The sequence below is a fragment of the Carassius carassius genome, chromosome 14 (genome assembly GCF_963082965.1).
Source record: "Carassius carassius chromosome 14, fCarCar2.1, whole genome shotgun sequence".
NCBI classification, from domain to species: domain Eukaryota; kingdom Metazoa; phylum Chordata; class Actinopteri; order Cypriniformes; family Cyprinidae; genus Carassius; species Carassius carassius.
Genome location: NC_081768.1, coordinates 2,608,597 through 2,626,066, shown reverse-complemented (window position 1 = coordinate 2,626,066; position 17,470 = coordinate 2,608,597). Strand labels below are relative to the sequence as shown.

Here is a 17,470-nt window from a genome sequence, read left to right as displayed (position 1 = left end):
TGTGCACAAACAGCAACCTGATGCAATCTTAAGCCATGTATTGACACTTTAAATTCGTTTTCACCTTTCACTTTAATCGTGACAACAGGAATAGATTTAGTTAAATGGTGCAGCAGCATTTTTTGCCTCATAAACTTGAATTTGTGTGGCATTTTTGTTCATTCTGAAGGCATTTTTTGTGCCACAAGCCAGCAATGTGTTTTCTGATTCCTTTCTTATTCAGTGTGTTGTTGTGGTTGATTTGTCACATGTTTAATCATGAATGGTGCCGATGAGCTGCTCTTTCTCACTCGTAGTCATCGATGACGTGATCACGGTAGGAATTGACTTTGTGGTCCCATGTTCCAGTGATCTGAAATGACCTTGTTTCTTGCCCGGACTTGTTTTGCAGCTCTTCCATTCTGTAAATGTCTTACTCTCAATATAAACTCACAATGACGTCACATAAGCTTTTCAGCCCACCAGCACAGTGTTCAGATGTTTTAGCTTGTATATATTACCAGTTTTCCCCATGAATGAGTGATCATTTCTTTTCTTTTTTTCCACATAGACCCAGATACTCAAAACCCAAGCAGGAAAGGATGTGGTGGAGCACAAGGACGTGTGCTTGGTTTCAAAAGTCTCATCGGTGCAAAATGAGCTCAGTTTTACTCATCAAAACGCCATCTTCAATAAGGAAATCACTCAGGTATGATCAGGGAAAATCAAGAGAGATGGCTTTGAAAGAATAGTTCACTGAATTTATAAAAAAACCAACAACAATTCAGCAGCACTGAATTTTTATATGTTATTCATTTGGATTTTATGCATTTGGCAGATGATTTTATGGCATTCAAGTCATGCAAGACATTTGCTTAAAACGAAGAAAAAACAATATGCCAACAACACAAATGTAACTTTTTGGATTTGAGACATGAATAAAAGAATAAAAAACGTATTTAAACAATATTTAAAAATAATATATATATATATATATATATATATATATATATATATATATATATATATATATAGCATTATATGTATTGTTAATTTGATTATGCATTTTCAGATTATTTTATTTAAAAATATGTGAAAAGAAAATTGGAGGATAATGTTATTAAATATTGGATTTTTATTTCTTTTTGGATATGTAAGATAAAAAATATTTAAAATACCATTTAAATAACATCATTAGTTTCTGTAACATTTTACAAAAATAAATATATTAAAGGCAAAATGGTGTGAAAATGTATTTTTGCATAAAGAAAATAAGACTTTTTTTTAAAGCCAATTAAGATATTTTGTTTTTATAATGTAATAATTTATTTTTAACAATACAAAATACTGAAAATATTATTTTAAATAAACATAAATTAGTAATTAAGTAGAGCAAATTATACCAACTATTTAACTGATTATTTTTAATGATATAAATACATATATTTATTTACTTCAATGGAGGGAAAATTATATAAAAATGCAAAAAAAAGAAAGAAAAGAAAAAAGCCAGCTTCATTTATTTTATGCAAAATTTCTTATTTAATTCCTCTTGATTTTGGGGCGAACTAAATACTGGAAATGTTCATTCAATCTGCTTCAACTTCACAGCGGAAATTCAGTCTTTGTTTTAATATGTGGAAACAACATTGCCTTTGTGGACCTCTGTGGACTTGTGTTTGGTCACTTTTGATCGGTTGAGTGGTTGCATTGCACTTTACAGACAAGAAAGCAGTGCAGATGAAGTAGTAAAGTCCTTCTGACCCCGTTCAAACCCCTCTGTTTCTTTTCTTCCGCTCTTTGTGTCTGGAGTTGGAGAGCGGGCAGCACAGGGGAGAGGGAGGGAAGGGAACAGCCACAAGAGGAGCAATTATTTTGGGATGAGATCATTGTTTGGCTTTGTCTATTCACGCCTCTGGCCTTCTGAGACTAAACCGAGCCGCTCGAGCGCTCGCGTTATCTCATCGCCACGCTCGCGCTGACATACCAGGACATTTTTCGGGGATATTTGCTTCGGGACGCAGCTGCTGCTCTCAGAAGCCCGTGTGACCCGTCAGATTTACTGAGCTGAAGTAAAGTGGGCAGCGCAGTGCTTTAGATGACAGACGAGCGTCAGGAACAGTAACACGTCGTTAATGTTAATAGGCTGCAGAAACGCTGCCATTCGTTTAGGAAATGGTCTTTGGATGAATATTCGTGTTGGGCAAAGCCTCCAACTCTTACGTGTGATTCAGTTGACTGATAGCACTGATGAATCTGTGTTAGTGTAGCATTATAGAGTCAGGGATGTGGAAATTGGCCTGCGTTTCAGAAAGGTGAATTAGTTAAGTCAACACATCCTCCAGTGCTCTTTAGAAGGGCCCCATAAAACCCTTTTGGGATTCAGTTAAAAATGCGTTCATTCTATAACTTCGATAATGCAAAAAAATTAAGATTTATTTTTTTATTTTATTTTTATAAGAAAATGTGAGCCTGTCCAAAAAATAACTTTTTTAATTTTTTTATTAAAACATACAGTACAGGCCAAAAGTTTGGAAACATTACTATTTGTAAGCACTGTTTCCGACACTCATAATAAATCAGAATATTAGAATGATTTCTAAAGGATCATGTGATAGACTGATGTTACATGTGACACTGAAGAATGGAGGAATGATGCTGAAAATTCAGCTTTGCATCACAGGAATAAATTATTTTTTTTAAGTATATTCAAATAGAAAACTATTATTTTAAGTTGTAATAATATTTCACAATATTACTGTTTTTTCTGTATTTTTATCAAATAAATGCAGGCTTGATGAGCAGAAGAAACTTCTTTCAAAAACATTAAAAATAGTAATGTTTCCAAACTTTTGGTCTGTACTGTATATTTAGCAAGGCTGCATTAAATTGCATTTAAAGTGATGGTAAAGACATTTATAATGTTGCAAAGGATTTCTATTTCAAATAAATTCTGTTCTTTTGAACTTTCTATATCCCAAAAAAATCATAATAATCAGAAATGTTTCTTGAGCAGCAAATCCACATGATTTCTGAAGGATCGTGTGACTCTGAAGAGTTATGATGCTGAAAATTTAGCTTTGCACGACAGGAATAAATTACATTTTAAAATATATTCAAATAGAAAACTGTTATTTTAAATGGTAATAATATTTCACATTTTCACTGATTTTACTGCATTTTTGATCAAATAAATGCAGACTTGGTGAGCATAAGAGTCTTCTTTAAAAAATAAAATAAAAATCTTACTGACCCCAAACCTGGTGTATGACTGTAGGATATTTTCCACCTGTTCTCAGGTGAAATGGTATTTCTGATTAGTAATCAAACAGTACATATCTCCTCAACAAGACACGTACTAACCTCAGGGATAAGGAAGAGTGTTCACTTTAAATCGAACATTTTAACATTTAAATAACCTGTTAGATATCAGTTTCACTATACAGTTTCTGCTAATTTACTCAAAAAAAGGTGAAGCTGGAAAACCGTCTATAGTTCATTTCACCAAAAACTTTATGATTTACAGAATGTGATACAGAATGACTATTGTTTTAATGGGAATCGGAGGAAACAAAGTATGAAGTCATGGGTTTCTCGTCACGGTGGGGTAGAAATGAAGCAATAGAGTTGTTGTTTACACAGGCTGCAAATATTAAAATACTTTGGAGCCTGTGGGAAACCATTAAAAATAATGGCTAATCTTTTATTAGAAGCGACATCATATTATTTTTTGTCTGCACTGTGAGATCTTGCCAAACATCGTGGCAGGTTTGTTTTTCTTGTCCACTTGTGATGTGTATCTCCTGTGTGTTTCTGATGAGAGAAAGATTTGGATTTATACTGAAACTCTTGAGACCATGATAAAAATGATATGATGAATAAGTCACGTTAGAATGTGTATTTTCATGACTAGATAATTCAAATAATTTACCAATTTCAATAACATTTTTCTTAACATTTTACTTGGGTTATAAAAACTAAAAAACTAACTTAAACTAAACAAAGAAATTGGAATTAACTGCACTAAAAAAAAAACAGTAATTTTTTATTTTTATTTCATCAAATATTTTCCGAGGCAAGATTCCTCACTTTAAGTTAGTATAACTTGATGCATCAAAATAAAATAAAAATGAAATCAAATTGTGTATATATATATATATATATATATATATATATATATATATATATATAATTTTATTTATTTGTATTTTTTTTAAAGAGAAAAAATATTAAAATGACTAACACATCAAAATATGTAATTCAAACTTAAAAGATAAAAATAAAAACTGATTAAAAATATTTTACGTTAGTTTAACTTGATGTACAAATATAGCTAAAATGGAAGTAAAAATTAATTGAAAACTATATTGACAATAGAAAAAAATTAAATATAAAAAATCATAGAAATAACAAAATTGCTAAAACTAACTACATTTAAAATAAAATGGAAATTCAAATGCAAAAAAATTAAAATAAAAAATTGTCTGAAATATTATATTATATTAAAATATAAAAATAGGAATAATTCATAATATAAATAAAAACTCTAATGTTATCCAGATCCAAAACATTCATTTTGAAATGCCTTGTACAGCCAATCTGTGATTATACTTAAAAGGTTTTTAAGTTAAAGGGGGTTGAAATATTTTACGGTGCACATGATTTTATATTTTATTAAAAAGGGAGGGAAAATACAAATAATAACAAACGTCTCAATCAATCAATCAGTCAGTCATGTCTGTCTGGGCCGAATTATGAAGCGAGGTTTAATATTTGAATATGCCCAATAGCAAAAGTGATGGTTTCTGTAGCCAGCAGCATAAATACATATCCTAAGCTGTCTCCTTACATTTAGTCTGATATGTTGGTTTTATTGGCTTTGGAGATCACATGCGTTTAGTCTTACAGAAACGACAACTTCATTTAACAATCCTTTGGTTTGTGCTGATGTGGGTGGGCTTTTTGAAGACCGCCAGTGGTCATACATTGTGTTCATACCAAATAAACATGTCCAGGACCTATCTGGACTCGGCCAGCTGGTTTCTGTTCACACAGTGCAAACATGGCCAGAAATGGAGCTTTCAAAACCTTACGCAACAATCTGTGAGCTCCAGCCAAGAGAAACCTTCACTGCTCATAGCGTGATATCTGAGAAACGCTGAGCAATCTCCCGATGATGTTTCTGAAGTGATGTTTCTGTAAGTCGAGACACAAGTAATCGCTATTCACTTCAAAAACAAAAGTCACAGAGGAACTTCAGTTTCCTCGGCGTGAAATAATAGACAGCGACTGTAACTTCGCACATGTGCTGCTTTAGAAAGCTAAGCGAGCGTAAAATGGGCCTTAAGTGTCTCAACATGTGTTCATGTTTCAAGCATTAACAATAAAATGCAAAGAAAAAACAAAAAAGGATCCTCTGTGATGAGATTCAGCCTGAATAGTTCAGAAATTGGTCATTTTGTAGAGTTGCCATTTGTTTTGAGCAGTTTTCTTTAGTAATATTTATTAGAAGTAGGAATATTCTCTTCAACCAGCTTCAAATCTTTATCCTGAAAGAAGTAAATATTTTATTGCATTTTATTGTGTAGTGTTTATTGCATTCATTGATATTCACTGTTTTATTTAGATATATTATTTAATCATTTATCTAGTAATTAGTAATTTTGTCTTGTTTTACATCACAAATATCTAAAATATCTTAAACCAATATACATTCGTTCAGGTTTTTGTCTTATATTCAGAATATACGTCTGTCAGTGGGACAAGAAAAATAATCTTGTTTTAAATTTGGATTAAGATTTATTTTTTACCCCTTTGGTGAATAAAAATGTGGTTCTTGTTTTAAGCATAAACTAACAGAATAACAAAAAACAAGACTTTCTATCTTATTAATATTCATAATTTTTCTTCATTATTCAACATATTTTGTTTCATAAGTAAATGTGTCTTGATTCAAGGATGTTTAGACGGCTGCGCACTATAGTGTACTATATTTTATTATATTATCAGATTTGCTTAAAAAAATTGCTTTATATATATATATATATATATATATATGCACTAGTAGTTTTTGTTTATTTTTGATGGATCTTTTGTTCACCTAGAATAGATTTATTTGATCAAAAATACAGTAAAAACAGTAATATTGTGAATTGAATGCACACAATTTATTATATATATTTTAAGATGTAATTTATTCCTGTGATGCAAAGCTGAATTTTTCAGCATCATTACTCTAGTCTTCAGGGTCAGTAATATAATAATTTACAGATGCTAATCTTTCAGAAATCATTCAAATATGATGATTTGCTGCTCAAGAAACATTTCTTATGATTATCATTAATGCTGAAAACAGTTTTGCTACTTTATATTTTTTGTGATGCATTTACGTCCACGCTGAATTTTTTTTTTTACCCCGGATTTTCTTGTTTTTAATTAGAAATGCTTGATAATTAATAACTGTGTTAAGCAGTGTTCTTGTTTTCTGTAAAATTAAGTTAATTTGCTTCTCAAGTACATTTATCTTGGTTTTAGGAATGTTTACATGTTTGTAATGAGAACAAGACAAAAGTTCTAAATAAGTAGCAAGATTCTTTGCTGAATAGAATGTTCAGAAGCATTGAAGAAGATCTCTTTTGTAACATTATGTAACTGTCACTTTTGTGTTCTAAATCAGCTGCTTAAAAGGTTTCACTACAGTTGGAAAGTAAGGATCTTGAGTTTGAAGTAAGCGTGATATGTGTGTGTCCCACAGGCAGAGACATGGATCCGAGTGAAGCTGCGAGACCTGAGGGACGCCAGTAACGTCCACAGATGTCCTCTGACCGACTGGGAGGAACTCTCTCAAACCCTCCAGAGAGATTTGAAGGACTTCGAGAACACCTTCATACAACTCAACCAGGTGAGGACAAACCGTCTTCATTAGGAGAGTAAAAGATTGATGAATCATCCTCAGGTTTCAACAGGTCCCTCGGCCAACATCAACAAAAGAAGTTCTCCCTTCTGCAAATAAGCGGCAAAACATTTACAAATTGTTATGGTAACAATCATAACTTCTTTTTAATGCAGACTTGTCAAAACACAATTTTAACAGCTCAGTTTTGACGAGACCTGCTGAGCCTCAGAAAGCATTCTGCGAGACGTCCAAAATCACACAAAATATCGAGTCACCCCATGTTTTTCTTTTCCCAGCACAGATGCTAAATTTGTCCTTTTTCCCTTCATGTTGAAATAGTACATTGCAAATAATTAACCTCTCCTGACATGCATCCCAAGTGGGTTGCAAAACCGGATCTCCTGTTAGCTTGAGACACGGAGAACGAGGACTTGGCCGGATTTCAAGCGCGCTGATATGATTAAGCTGTTGTTTTAGTGGGCCGTAGGTCTTTTGTTGCTCATGTAGCGCTGCTGAATGTTTGTGCAGATGGGAGAGCAATTAATGTGCAAGCTTAACCCGACGTCTGACCTGGTGAAGAAACAGCTGGCTCAGGTCCGCGACCAATGGAACGCGCTCAAACAGACGGCAGCCAATCAAATCAAGGCGATGGGCGGGGCTAAGACTCTCCAGGAGTTTAATAAGAAGGTGGACCGTCTGGAGGCGTGGCTCAAAGAGAAGGTTAAACACACCACTAAACCTAGTTACACTAATTTAAAGAGCCTTTTGATGGGTATGGTTATGGGTTTTGTCCTAAATCGATCATATTAATGGATATGAGTGGGTTATATGGAGATATATTGGTGATTGTGTGCTAGGATGAACCTCACAAAACCTGTCATGGTCATGTTTCAATCCACAGTGAAAAGACAGTACCAAAACATTAAGCTTAGTTTTAGGCTCATTACAATTTTTTGTATTATTACTATTTTTTGCACTGTGACATTTTCATGACACAAACACATTTTCGGTAAAATTCTTTTAATGCATCCAGGTGCTTTACTTTTGAGCTTTTTTTTTTTTGTAATTCCTTTCATTTAAAAAAAAAAAATAATGTAATACTAATTCTACAATTTATTAACATTTACAATTACAATTTATCTTTAAATTCAAATTACCCTTATTTTAAGGCAGTAAAACAAATACTACTATGATGTAGTATTAATACTATATATATGTATGTGTTTGTATAAACTCTAAATATGTATATACAATATATACATGTGTATTATAAATATTTCAAAGAATAAGTAAAATAAATGAAATTTTATGACATTTATTTTAGTATTTATGTTCTGAAACATACTTTCTTTATACAATTTGTAGTTTGCAAGACAACATGAAATGACCCATGCAAATATTTAAATATATTGAATTTTGGCCATATTATTCATTCTTTCTGCCATTTTTTTATGCTTTGCATCTACGCGTCCAAGAAGCAGGGATGTTAATTATCAAGTCTGCTTACGTCTCACCATGGTAGCCAGGCTCATTTAGAACAACAGTAGCTGTATTCAAAGAAAACAATCGCTGAGCTACAACAATTCAGGGCTGTAAAGCTTTTATATGTGTCAGCAGGAGCAAGAACAATCACTGGCCAACATCCTTGGGGAAAACACTGACAAGATGCAGCTTACCAGGAAGATACTGGATTTAAAGCAGGTGGGTGATTCTAGACAACAGACACAGAAATTGCTGCTAAATTCTCAGCAGGCCTCAATTATCACTACGGGAAAACATTTGGATTTTTTTTTGAGAGAATATCGTCCAGTAAGCAAGTGTGAGCAAGTGCTTCTGATTTAAAATGCAGTCTGAGAGGCCGAGACCTTCCGCTTACGCACATGCAGGCCGTCATTCATTGTACTTACTCACAGATGTCACTGATTCTTTAGCATCTCAAAGCCAGTTGAACAGCCAGTTGTACTTCCAGGGTTGTTGAAATTAGTGAAAAATGCGGTCCAAGCACCTGGTTAAAATGTGCTTTGGTTAAATGTAAGATCATTCGAGCTCAGGAAATCTTGTATGTGTGACTTTCTTCTTTCAGGATGAGCAGCTATATCATAATCTTCACGAGGAGATCAATCATATGGCCCTCAGACTGGAAAAACAGGGGAAGACTGAAGGAAAGACCATCTCAACCCGCAGGAAACACATCAACAAAATGTTAGTGCACACACTGATAATAATAATAATAATACACAAAAAAAGTTTTATTTCTTTTATCATTAGATTATATGCAAATTATATATATATATATTATAACTATAAAATGTAATAAATTATACACACAAATATTTGTATACAGAATATATTAGAATAAAACACACACACACACACACACACAATTATCATTTATTACTATAAAATATAACGTGCATATAAATTATTTGATTTTATAATTATATATTATAATTATTCTAATGTTTGCAATATACTGTAATTATATTGACTTTACTTTAAACAAAAATAAAATATAAATGGATTGTGTAAAAAATATATACAAATATGCACAATTACCATTTACTATAATTATACATATAACAATAATAACAATAATGATAATTATTAGTAGCAATTTAATATCATTTGAATAATTATATGAATACTTATATATATACATATATTTATTAAAGTTATTTATGAAATATGTATTCACACAGAGAGACATTATCATTTTTTGTTATTATATAAATAAATGCATAAATATTAAAATAATAGTCAAAGTTAATAATAATAACTCTTTTTATTATAATTACTATATTAGTCATAATAATTATAATTATATTCAATAATTATATGAATACATAAGAAATAATAATAATAATAATGCAAATAACTTTAATTTGATTATTTCCTACATTATTATAATAATCTTTTTTTTATTTATTATAATTTTTTTTATTATTATTTGTCAACTACCTAGGTGGCTGAAGGCTCAGTCGCACTTGAAGGAATATCACGAGAATCTTCAGCTCGCCCTCGAAGTCTCGTCCTTCTACCAGCAGGCCGATAACATTGTCTGTTCCATCAACAACATGGTAATCATTTTCCTTCGTTGAGCTATTTGTGTTCGTGGAAACGTAGTATCTGTGCCATTTCGCTTCAACCTGTCCTTTGATACAAATATAACCCGACTCTGCCTGTATGTTGACATGCTGATGTAATCTAAGAACGTTATTCACTGTTTGCTCTCCTTTTTTAACTTCTCATCCAGAAAAAAAGCCTCTCACCAAGCAACGGAGTGGAAAACGCCAGAGACGGGGAAATTCGGGACATTGCCAGTCAAATCATGGTGCGCGATCCAAAATTCACATCCCATTATAGTCACACGAGGAGCCACGAGCTTTGCTGTGAACACACACTGACCCTAAACCTGTGTCAAACACCAGCCTGACGCCCGTGTTTGTTTTCCTGTTATTCTGTGTGGTCTCAGATGCTGGATGTGAGCGTTTCCCAGCTCTCCAACCTGCATCCATCGCTGGCAGCCTGTGTCGCACAGAAGCAGAGCGAGGTGAAAGACTGCTGGGCCGTTCTCCAGAAGACTCTCAGGTAACTCAGACTACCAGAGTTATAAACCACGCAAGTCCTCTCAGTTGGGATGACCCCAAATAGTCAAAGTTTGGATGCTTCGATAGAAGGAGCCTGCTTCGATGCCACTCTCACAATCGAATATTCGCGGGCTGTTAGGATCATGCCATTTTCGTGCGATCGTGCTTAGTCCAGTGAAAGATCACGAAACCTCTCATTGTAATAAAACTTAATAAGATCACAATGAAGACGAGGGACAACTTTTTAGTGATAATAAAGGCACTGTTTTTTTTTAGTGTGCTTCTCTAGACTGTATACAGTAACCTATAGAATTTGTATAGAACTGTTATTTTTCGACCAAATACACACTTCAGTGTTTCGGGAATGACATCCGAATATTTATGCGGTATTCACACTCGAAAGAACAATGGACGGAACTAAAATATATGTGAAAATGTATGTGAATTGAGCACACTTTCTAGTAGTTTTCTGCGGAGAGTGCAAGCTAAAGTACGCTTTGAAGGACATAGAGGCGCCAGCGCAATTATGATATGCCTTAATTTTTGCTCATAAAGGTAAGAGTAATACTTTATTCGTTACTGTAAAGGGTCTACTTTTATTTGTGTGCACTCACAATCTAAACAAAATGTTGTGCTTTTATAAAATAAAGAAAACAAACATGATGCGCTTTCTGCCGTCTCGGTCTTGAACAGGAGCACTTCACAAAAATGAACCGAAACTCAGCGAATACATGCCTCACAGACATAATAAATATATCTATAGAAAGCGTTAAATCACTACTTAACAAAATAAAACAAATTGAACAAAAAAAACCTTGTATTATAATCATAATGCGTAAAGATGAACTTCTCTCTGAAGGTGCGTCTAATGAGGAGGTGTCAAGTCAGGATCAACAACTTCATCCTTGCAATACCAACTCAGAAAACACTATTTATTAGTAAAACATTAAATTATCTTCTGACGGTTTCCCACTGACACATTCCTGGTAATTACTTTTGCTGGTGCTTTGCAGCAAGCTTTAGCCTATTGTGTGCATTTGAACGCAGAACTCTTCAGCTACGCTAAAGAGTTACATAAACATAAACACTGCTGGATACTAAACACCGTCAAGCCACTCTTGACAGTCACGGTAGCACGGTCTCATGTTTTTTCCACTAGTGCGGCAATTGATGGATGTCTAAAATATAAATATAACGAGAAGCCTAAAACAGTCCAGAGGCTCAGCCGGCATCTGTACAGAGTGCCAACCTCCCGCTCGCTCTTGTGAGGCCAATAAGGAAGTGATTAAAACTGCAATTCATCGACTGGCCACTTGAGGCTGGCTGCAAAAGGGAGTCAGTCCCATAGACTCCCCATGTTAAAATGCCCAACTTTACAACAGGAAAAAACATGTTTACAGCCTGGTTCAAAAAATTATTTTTGTCTAAATAGCTAATTTTGCCCTTCATGACAACTGTGAGGGGGGCGAATTTTTTTATAACTCATCCGTTTAAATTATATTAAGACTTAAAGTTCTGCATAATTAAGGGCGTAGCCACTTGAGTGACAGGTGGATTGCCGCTGCTGACACTGCCGTCGTGCTAGGTGGGTGTGGCTTCAGCTACTAGCTCCAGCCTTTTTGCCCATTTTTGATTGTCCGGGAGAGTCGCGCGGTGACGCGCTGCCAAGATGGCGACGGCCCGCTCTACACACTTTAGGCTTCAAAAACTCTCTTCAGGAGACTACGGGTGACGTCACGGACACTACGTCCATGTTTTTATACAGTCTATGGTCTGTACTATGACGTGAAAATTGGCCCGAAGCCCAATCTTAAAGAAGTCATAAAGAAGTCAGGGCTCAGGGCTGAAATGCAGGGCTCTATCCCCACCACCAACTGCATGGGATACTGCCAGGAAACTGCTTCCAAATGATTATTAGATGCATATAAAAGATTTGTGCTTATTTCCATAATGTCACCAGTTACCAGTCTGATTTCTTCCCCTTGGTGTTTTGGTGAATAAATATAAGCTCCATGTTTCAAAGTCAAAATGTGGTGTGGTTGTTTTATATGAACATATCACTGAAGGAATGTAACTGACTGTTTTCAGAAATGTTTGGATGGCATTTTCAATTCATCTTACCTGTAATGCCTGATAAAGTAGCATTTATGACAGGGTTGCCAGGTCTGCAAAAACAAACCAGCCCAAATGTTCAGCAAAACTAGACCAATCATCCCTTTATCAAAATCACCTTCCGGGGTGATCATTTTAACCTGCAGAGTTAAAAAAGGACCTGTGGCAATGGTTTAAAAGTAGTAAAACCACAGACTTTGCAACACCAGGGAAACCGCTATATTTCTGCCGCTCCAAAAATGCCACCTACTGGCAGAGAATGAATTTGCATTTTCAAGAAGCCAGTTTTCTTAAATTATAATAATTGATGCCTTTGACACATCCCTTTTCTTAAAAAATGGTTTAAAGCCTGAAATGTGTTTTAAACTTTATGTAGTAATAATTTTTTTTATATATATATATTTTACAAATTTTATATTTTATAATATAAGGTTCTATCTGCATTCCAAGTAGTTTTGAGATATTGAGCTTCAAGGTTTTTGCTTTCAATTTGACTGTGTAGATAGAACCTTTATGTTTTTTAATTAAAAACATGTACACAACATAAAAAATAAAATAAAAAATCTATCACATAATGTAAATAAGTTGTCACAGAATAAGAACATGTGAATAACTATATATATGTATATCATTATTCAAATAATTATTAATTAGTTCATAAGAATAAAAATTATAATATTATTACATTTATATAAATAACTTAAAATACTATTTGTTTTATGTGTTATATAATTATTACACTATATATGTATCATATTTTATAGTAAGAAATTGTAATTATTGTTATATAAATATTAAATACATCTATGAATATTCAGGTATTATACACACCAATAAACAATCTTAATTTTTTGATTAATAAAAAAATAAAATAAAATATTGAAACACTAAACAAGCCATTTAATATGAAATTTTGTTGGAAATGGTGCTAAAACTCTCATTTGTTTGTTTGTGTGTTGCAATGTGGTAACCAAATCCAAGTGTGAGCTTATTTTGTTCTTTATTGCACCATCATCTAAGGTGTCCATATTGATTTCTTCATCATTTGAGATTTAAAAGTCTGCAGTTCCTGTCCCTGAGCCCAGTTAGTCATAATAAGCTTACTGCAAAAAGCTTGCCATCTCCTCTTGATGCCTTCGGTTGAGGATGGAGTGTGTTTATGTTTATAATTAGAGGAATTTATTCATTATATTAAATGCATAACAGTTTATTTGGGCAAAGCAGATGTTTAATCAAGATGAATTCATGGCAAAAGTTACTAATGGTAATATAATAGAGAAGCAGCTCGTTCTGTTCTGTGAATGCAGTAGCCGAGTGGGACGTTTCTGATGGAAATGAATAGTTTCTCTATATAGAAGTCATAATATAAAAAAAGATTCTGTTAATATGTGTATTATTTTTAGCCGTTTCTGACAGTCCCGGTGTAATTCTCTATTCACTGTTGGGTATGTCTTGAATTTGGAGCAGTTAAAGTTCACCTGTCAAACACTGGCTCTGCTTTTCTTTAACACCTGTGCATTTATGGATTACGTATGACTGGATTTATGAACAGGATAAAGTCAGGCCGGATACTGTATGGTGTCATTGTTAACATCCACATTCTCTTAGTCTACACTATTAATCATCGTCAGGTCAGTCGTTACTGTTACTTTTAGAAAAGAGATGAACTTCTCGTGCAACAGTTGTTGTAATCTCGCAGAACAAAATGCAGGTTTTATTTTCCCTAAGAGTACTTTATTTATTTGTTTAAATGTTTTAATCTCATTGCATGCATTCCAGAATGTAAAAATGTAAGCCTGAGCTTGGATTTGATTATTTAGCATGTTATGTGCATTACATATTAATATATATTTTTAATAAAAATTATTCATGTATAATAAATGCTTTTCCTTATTCTTTATTGCTTATTAGTAGCATTAGCATCATTGTGGCAAACTTTGCAAAGCCAAACACCATTTACATTTTCTTAGGGCAATGTAGACTTAAAGTAGTGTGCATAGAATAGAATGTAATAGAATAGAAATTTAATTTATGTACTTATATATATATATATATGATATAAAATTATATTCAGAAAAATTATAAGTATATTTATTATCTGTATTATATATTATATATGATAATAATATATAATTAACATTTAATATAACTACTTGTTTATAATTATATATTTTATTAGTAATGTGAACTAGTTTATGTATAATATATTATATAAATAATAATTATTATATTTTATATATAATAATGCTTCTCTTTATTCCTTATTAGAGGTGTTTTCATTTCTTCACATTTCTTTATGGTTCGTTATCATTTCTTTTACACTTTACATCATTTCTTAAGGAAATGTAAATGTATTAAAACTAGTGTGTGTATATGATACTTATATTATATACACAAATTGTATATTATATTATATGTATGCTTGTGTTTTATCCTCCAAAAGTTTAGCATTTCAAGCTTTAAGTCTGAAGGAATTTGATTATTCCCATGTGCATATATAGACATGATGTAGTGTGTTTAGTGGCTTAGTTTAGAAAACCTTTCGGAAGTTGCAAATAGCAGATGTGTAATCAGCGATCATCTGTCCCTTACAGTTACTGTATTATATCACTGTAGAGTGACAACAAATGCAAATCCAGCGTCAACATAATTTGAGGCAGTCTGTGTTCTTGGCTTGGTCTTGGGTCGTGCTGGCAGCTTGATGTGATGGCTGAGTGTTTGTGTTTGTAGGAACGACAAGGCAGCTCAGCTCCCCTCCGACCCCTCGTTAACCAGGGACAGCAGTGACCCTGTAACCCTGAGCCAAGAGCTGCCTGGCACCGTGGGAACAGACCCACACAGGATTATGGGAAAGGAGGTTAAAGAGGAACAAAATCGTCTGAAGGGGTTTACGGTATGCAGCTTTCATTTCAAGTGTATTCTCGTTCTCTCTCTCATACCACTTGTTTTTCTTTTGGTCGTCCTTTTTGGTTTTCATGCTGAACGGAAATGTTTAAATGACACCAGAGGCCTTTTCACATGTTTCAGAGAATGGATGCTTCAAGCGTCATGCAAATTTATTGATTTCACTAGGATGTAATAAAGGTGTCTGCCTCGTCGTTTTATGGCAGTTGTTTACTTTACACAGTGTTCAAGCCAAAAAACAATAAAATTGTGAGGGATGAAATTTCTCATAATAGTGGTAATAATGTTTTCTAAGCCATGTATTATACACACTTAGTGCAAATTAATAAATAGTAAAATTGCACTTTTCATTTGGAAGTCAAAGCCACTGTTGCTGCTTGTTTTGAGAGGTGTTTTTAGCAGAGGTATTTTTTATTGATTTTAGTTTTTTCTGTATGTAATAATATATATCATATATTTACTGTACTTTAAACAAATTAATAAATAAATATTTGTAATTATTTATAATTACATTTTATTACTGTATATTTTTACTGTATAATAATGTTTTTCATTATTTATTCATCATTAGTGGTTATGAGCATTATGTTGGTAACTGAGAAGTGTTTTAGCAGTGTTATTTTCATGCTGTTTATATACTATTAAAGTATTTATAATATCTTAAATTAGCTATTTTGTTACTTCAGTTAACAAAAACAAATTTTTATAGTTTTATTTTTAGCTAACAATAACAGCACTTGTTTTCAGTCTCAGGCTTTATTATCATTTCAGCTCTATACAGTTTGTACACAGTGAAACGAAATGGTATATATTTTATATATGTACAGTGAGGTTCGAAAGTTTGGGCACCCCTTACAGAATCTGTGAAAATGTTAATAATTTTCAAAAAATAAGAGAGATCATACTAAATGCATGTTATTTTTTATTTAGTACTGTCCTGAGTAAGATATTGTACGTAAAAGATGTTTACATTTAGTCCACAAGACAAAAGAATTGCTGAAATTATTCAAATAACCCCATTCAAAACCCCTTTTCAGCAGTGACTGTATGATTTTGAGATCCATCTTTTCACACTGAGGACAATTGAGGCACTCAAACATCACTATTAAAAAAGGTTCAAACGTTCACTGATGCTCCAGAAGGAAACAAGATGCATTAAGAGCTGGGGGGTGAAAACTTTTGAACACGATGAAGATGTCCAAATTGTTCTTATTTTGTTGAAATATTTTTTTTTTTCATTTAGTTCTGCCCTTTGTTAGCAACAGAAGATACTTGTATGTTTCCGGGAACACAAAAATTAAATACAATTTACCTTGATCTTCAAATTCCAAAAGTTTTCACCCCCTAGCTCTTAATGCATCTTGTTTCCTTCTGGAGCATCAGTGAATGTTTGAACCTTTTTAAATAGTTAAATAGTGCCCCAATTGTCCTCAGTGTGAAAAGATGTATCTCAAAATCATACAGTCACTGCTGGAAAGGTTTCAAATATGCAAAGATGCTGGAAAACTGAAGAATCTGCAGGACCTTAAAGATTTTTCTAAAGAACAGTTCTCAGTTTAACTGTTCAGAAGAAACAAGGGACTCATGCACAACCATCACAAAACAGAAAGACAGTCATGGATCATCCAGGCAACAGCACACAGTATTTAGACCCTATTTTGAATGGGGTTATTTTAATAATTTCAGCAATTCTTTTGTCTTGTGGACTACATGCAAACATCTTTTACGTACAATATCTTACTCAGGACAGTACTAAATAAAAAATAGCATGCAATTAGTATGATCTCTCTTATTTTTTGAAAATTATTCACATTTTCACAGATTCTGTAAGGGGTTCCCAAACTTTCGAGCCCCACTGTATACATAATATACTGTATGTTTTATACATAGAACAGGTCACAATATTAATAGACAAGGCACAATATTGAGGTTGATTTATGCAAACGATTTTTGTCGTCTTGACGTAAGTCATGTGAACGAATCTTAAGTGTTT

The 17,470-nt window shown here is 33.1% G+C and overlaps 1 protein-coding gene across 5 annotated transcripts in view; it reads left to right on the top strand.

Moving 5' to 3' along the window:
• LOC132156709 (spectrin beta chain, non-erythrocytic 5) overlaps window positions 1–17,470 on the top strand; it is a 52,977-nt gene that overhangs the window by 5,342 nt on the left and 30,165 nt on the right. For 4 of the 5 annotated variants that reach the window (XM_059565679.1, XM_059565677.1, XM_059565678.1 and 1 more), the window contains exons 3-11: window positions 551–688; window positions 6,734–6,880; window positions 7,403–7,594; window positions 8,489–8,575; window positions 8,958–9,076; window positions 9,837–9,951; window positions 10,128–10,205; window positions 10,347–10,462; window positions 15,304–15,466. In XM_059565679.1, coding sequence (XP_059421662.1) covers window positions 551–688; window positions 6,734–6,880; window positions 7,403–7,594; window positions 8,489–8,575; window positions 8,958–9,076; window positions 9,837–9,951; window positions 10,128–10,205; window positions 10,347–10,462; window positions 15,304–15,466 — 1,155 coding nt within the window. The remainder of the gene's footprint in view (window positions 1–550; window positions 689–6,733; window positions 6,881–7,402; window positions 7,595–8,488; window positions 8,576–8,957; window positions 9,077–9,836; window positions 9,952–10,127; window positions 10,206–10,346; window positions 10,463–15,303; window positions 15,467–17,470) is intronic. The other variant, XM_059565676.1, reaches the window with a different exon arrangement.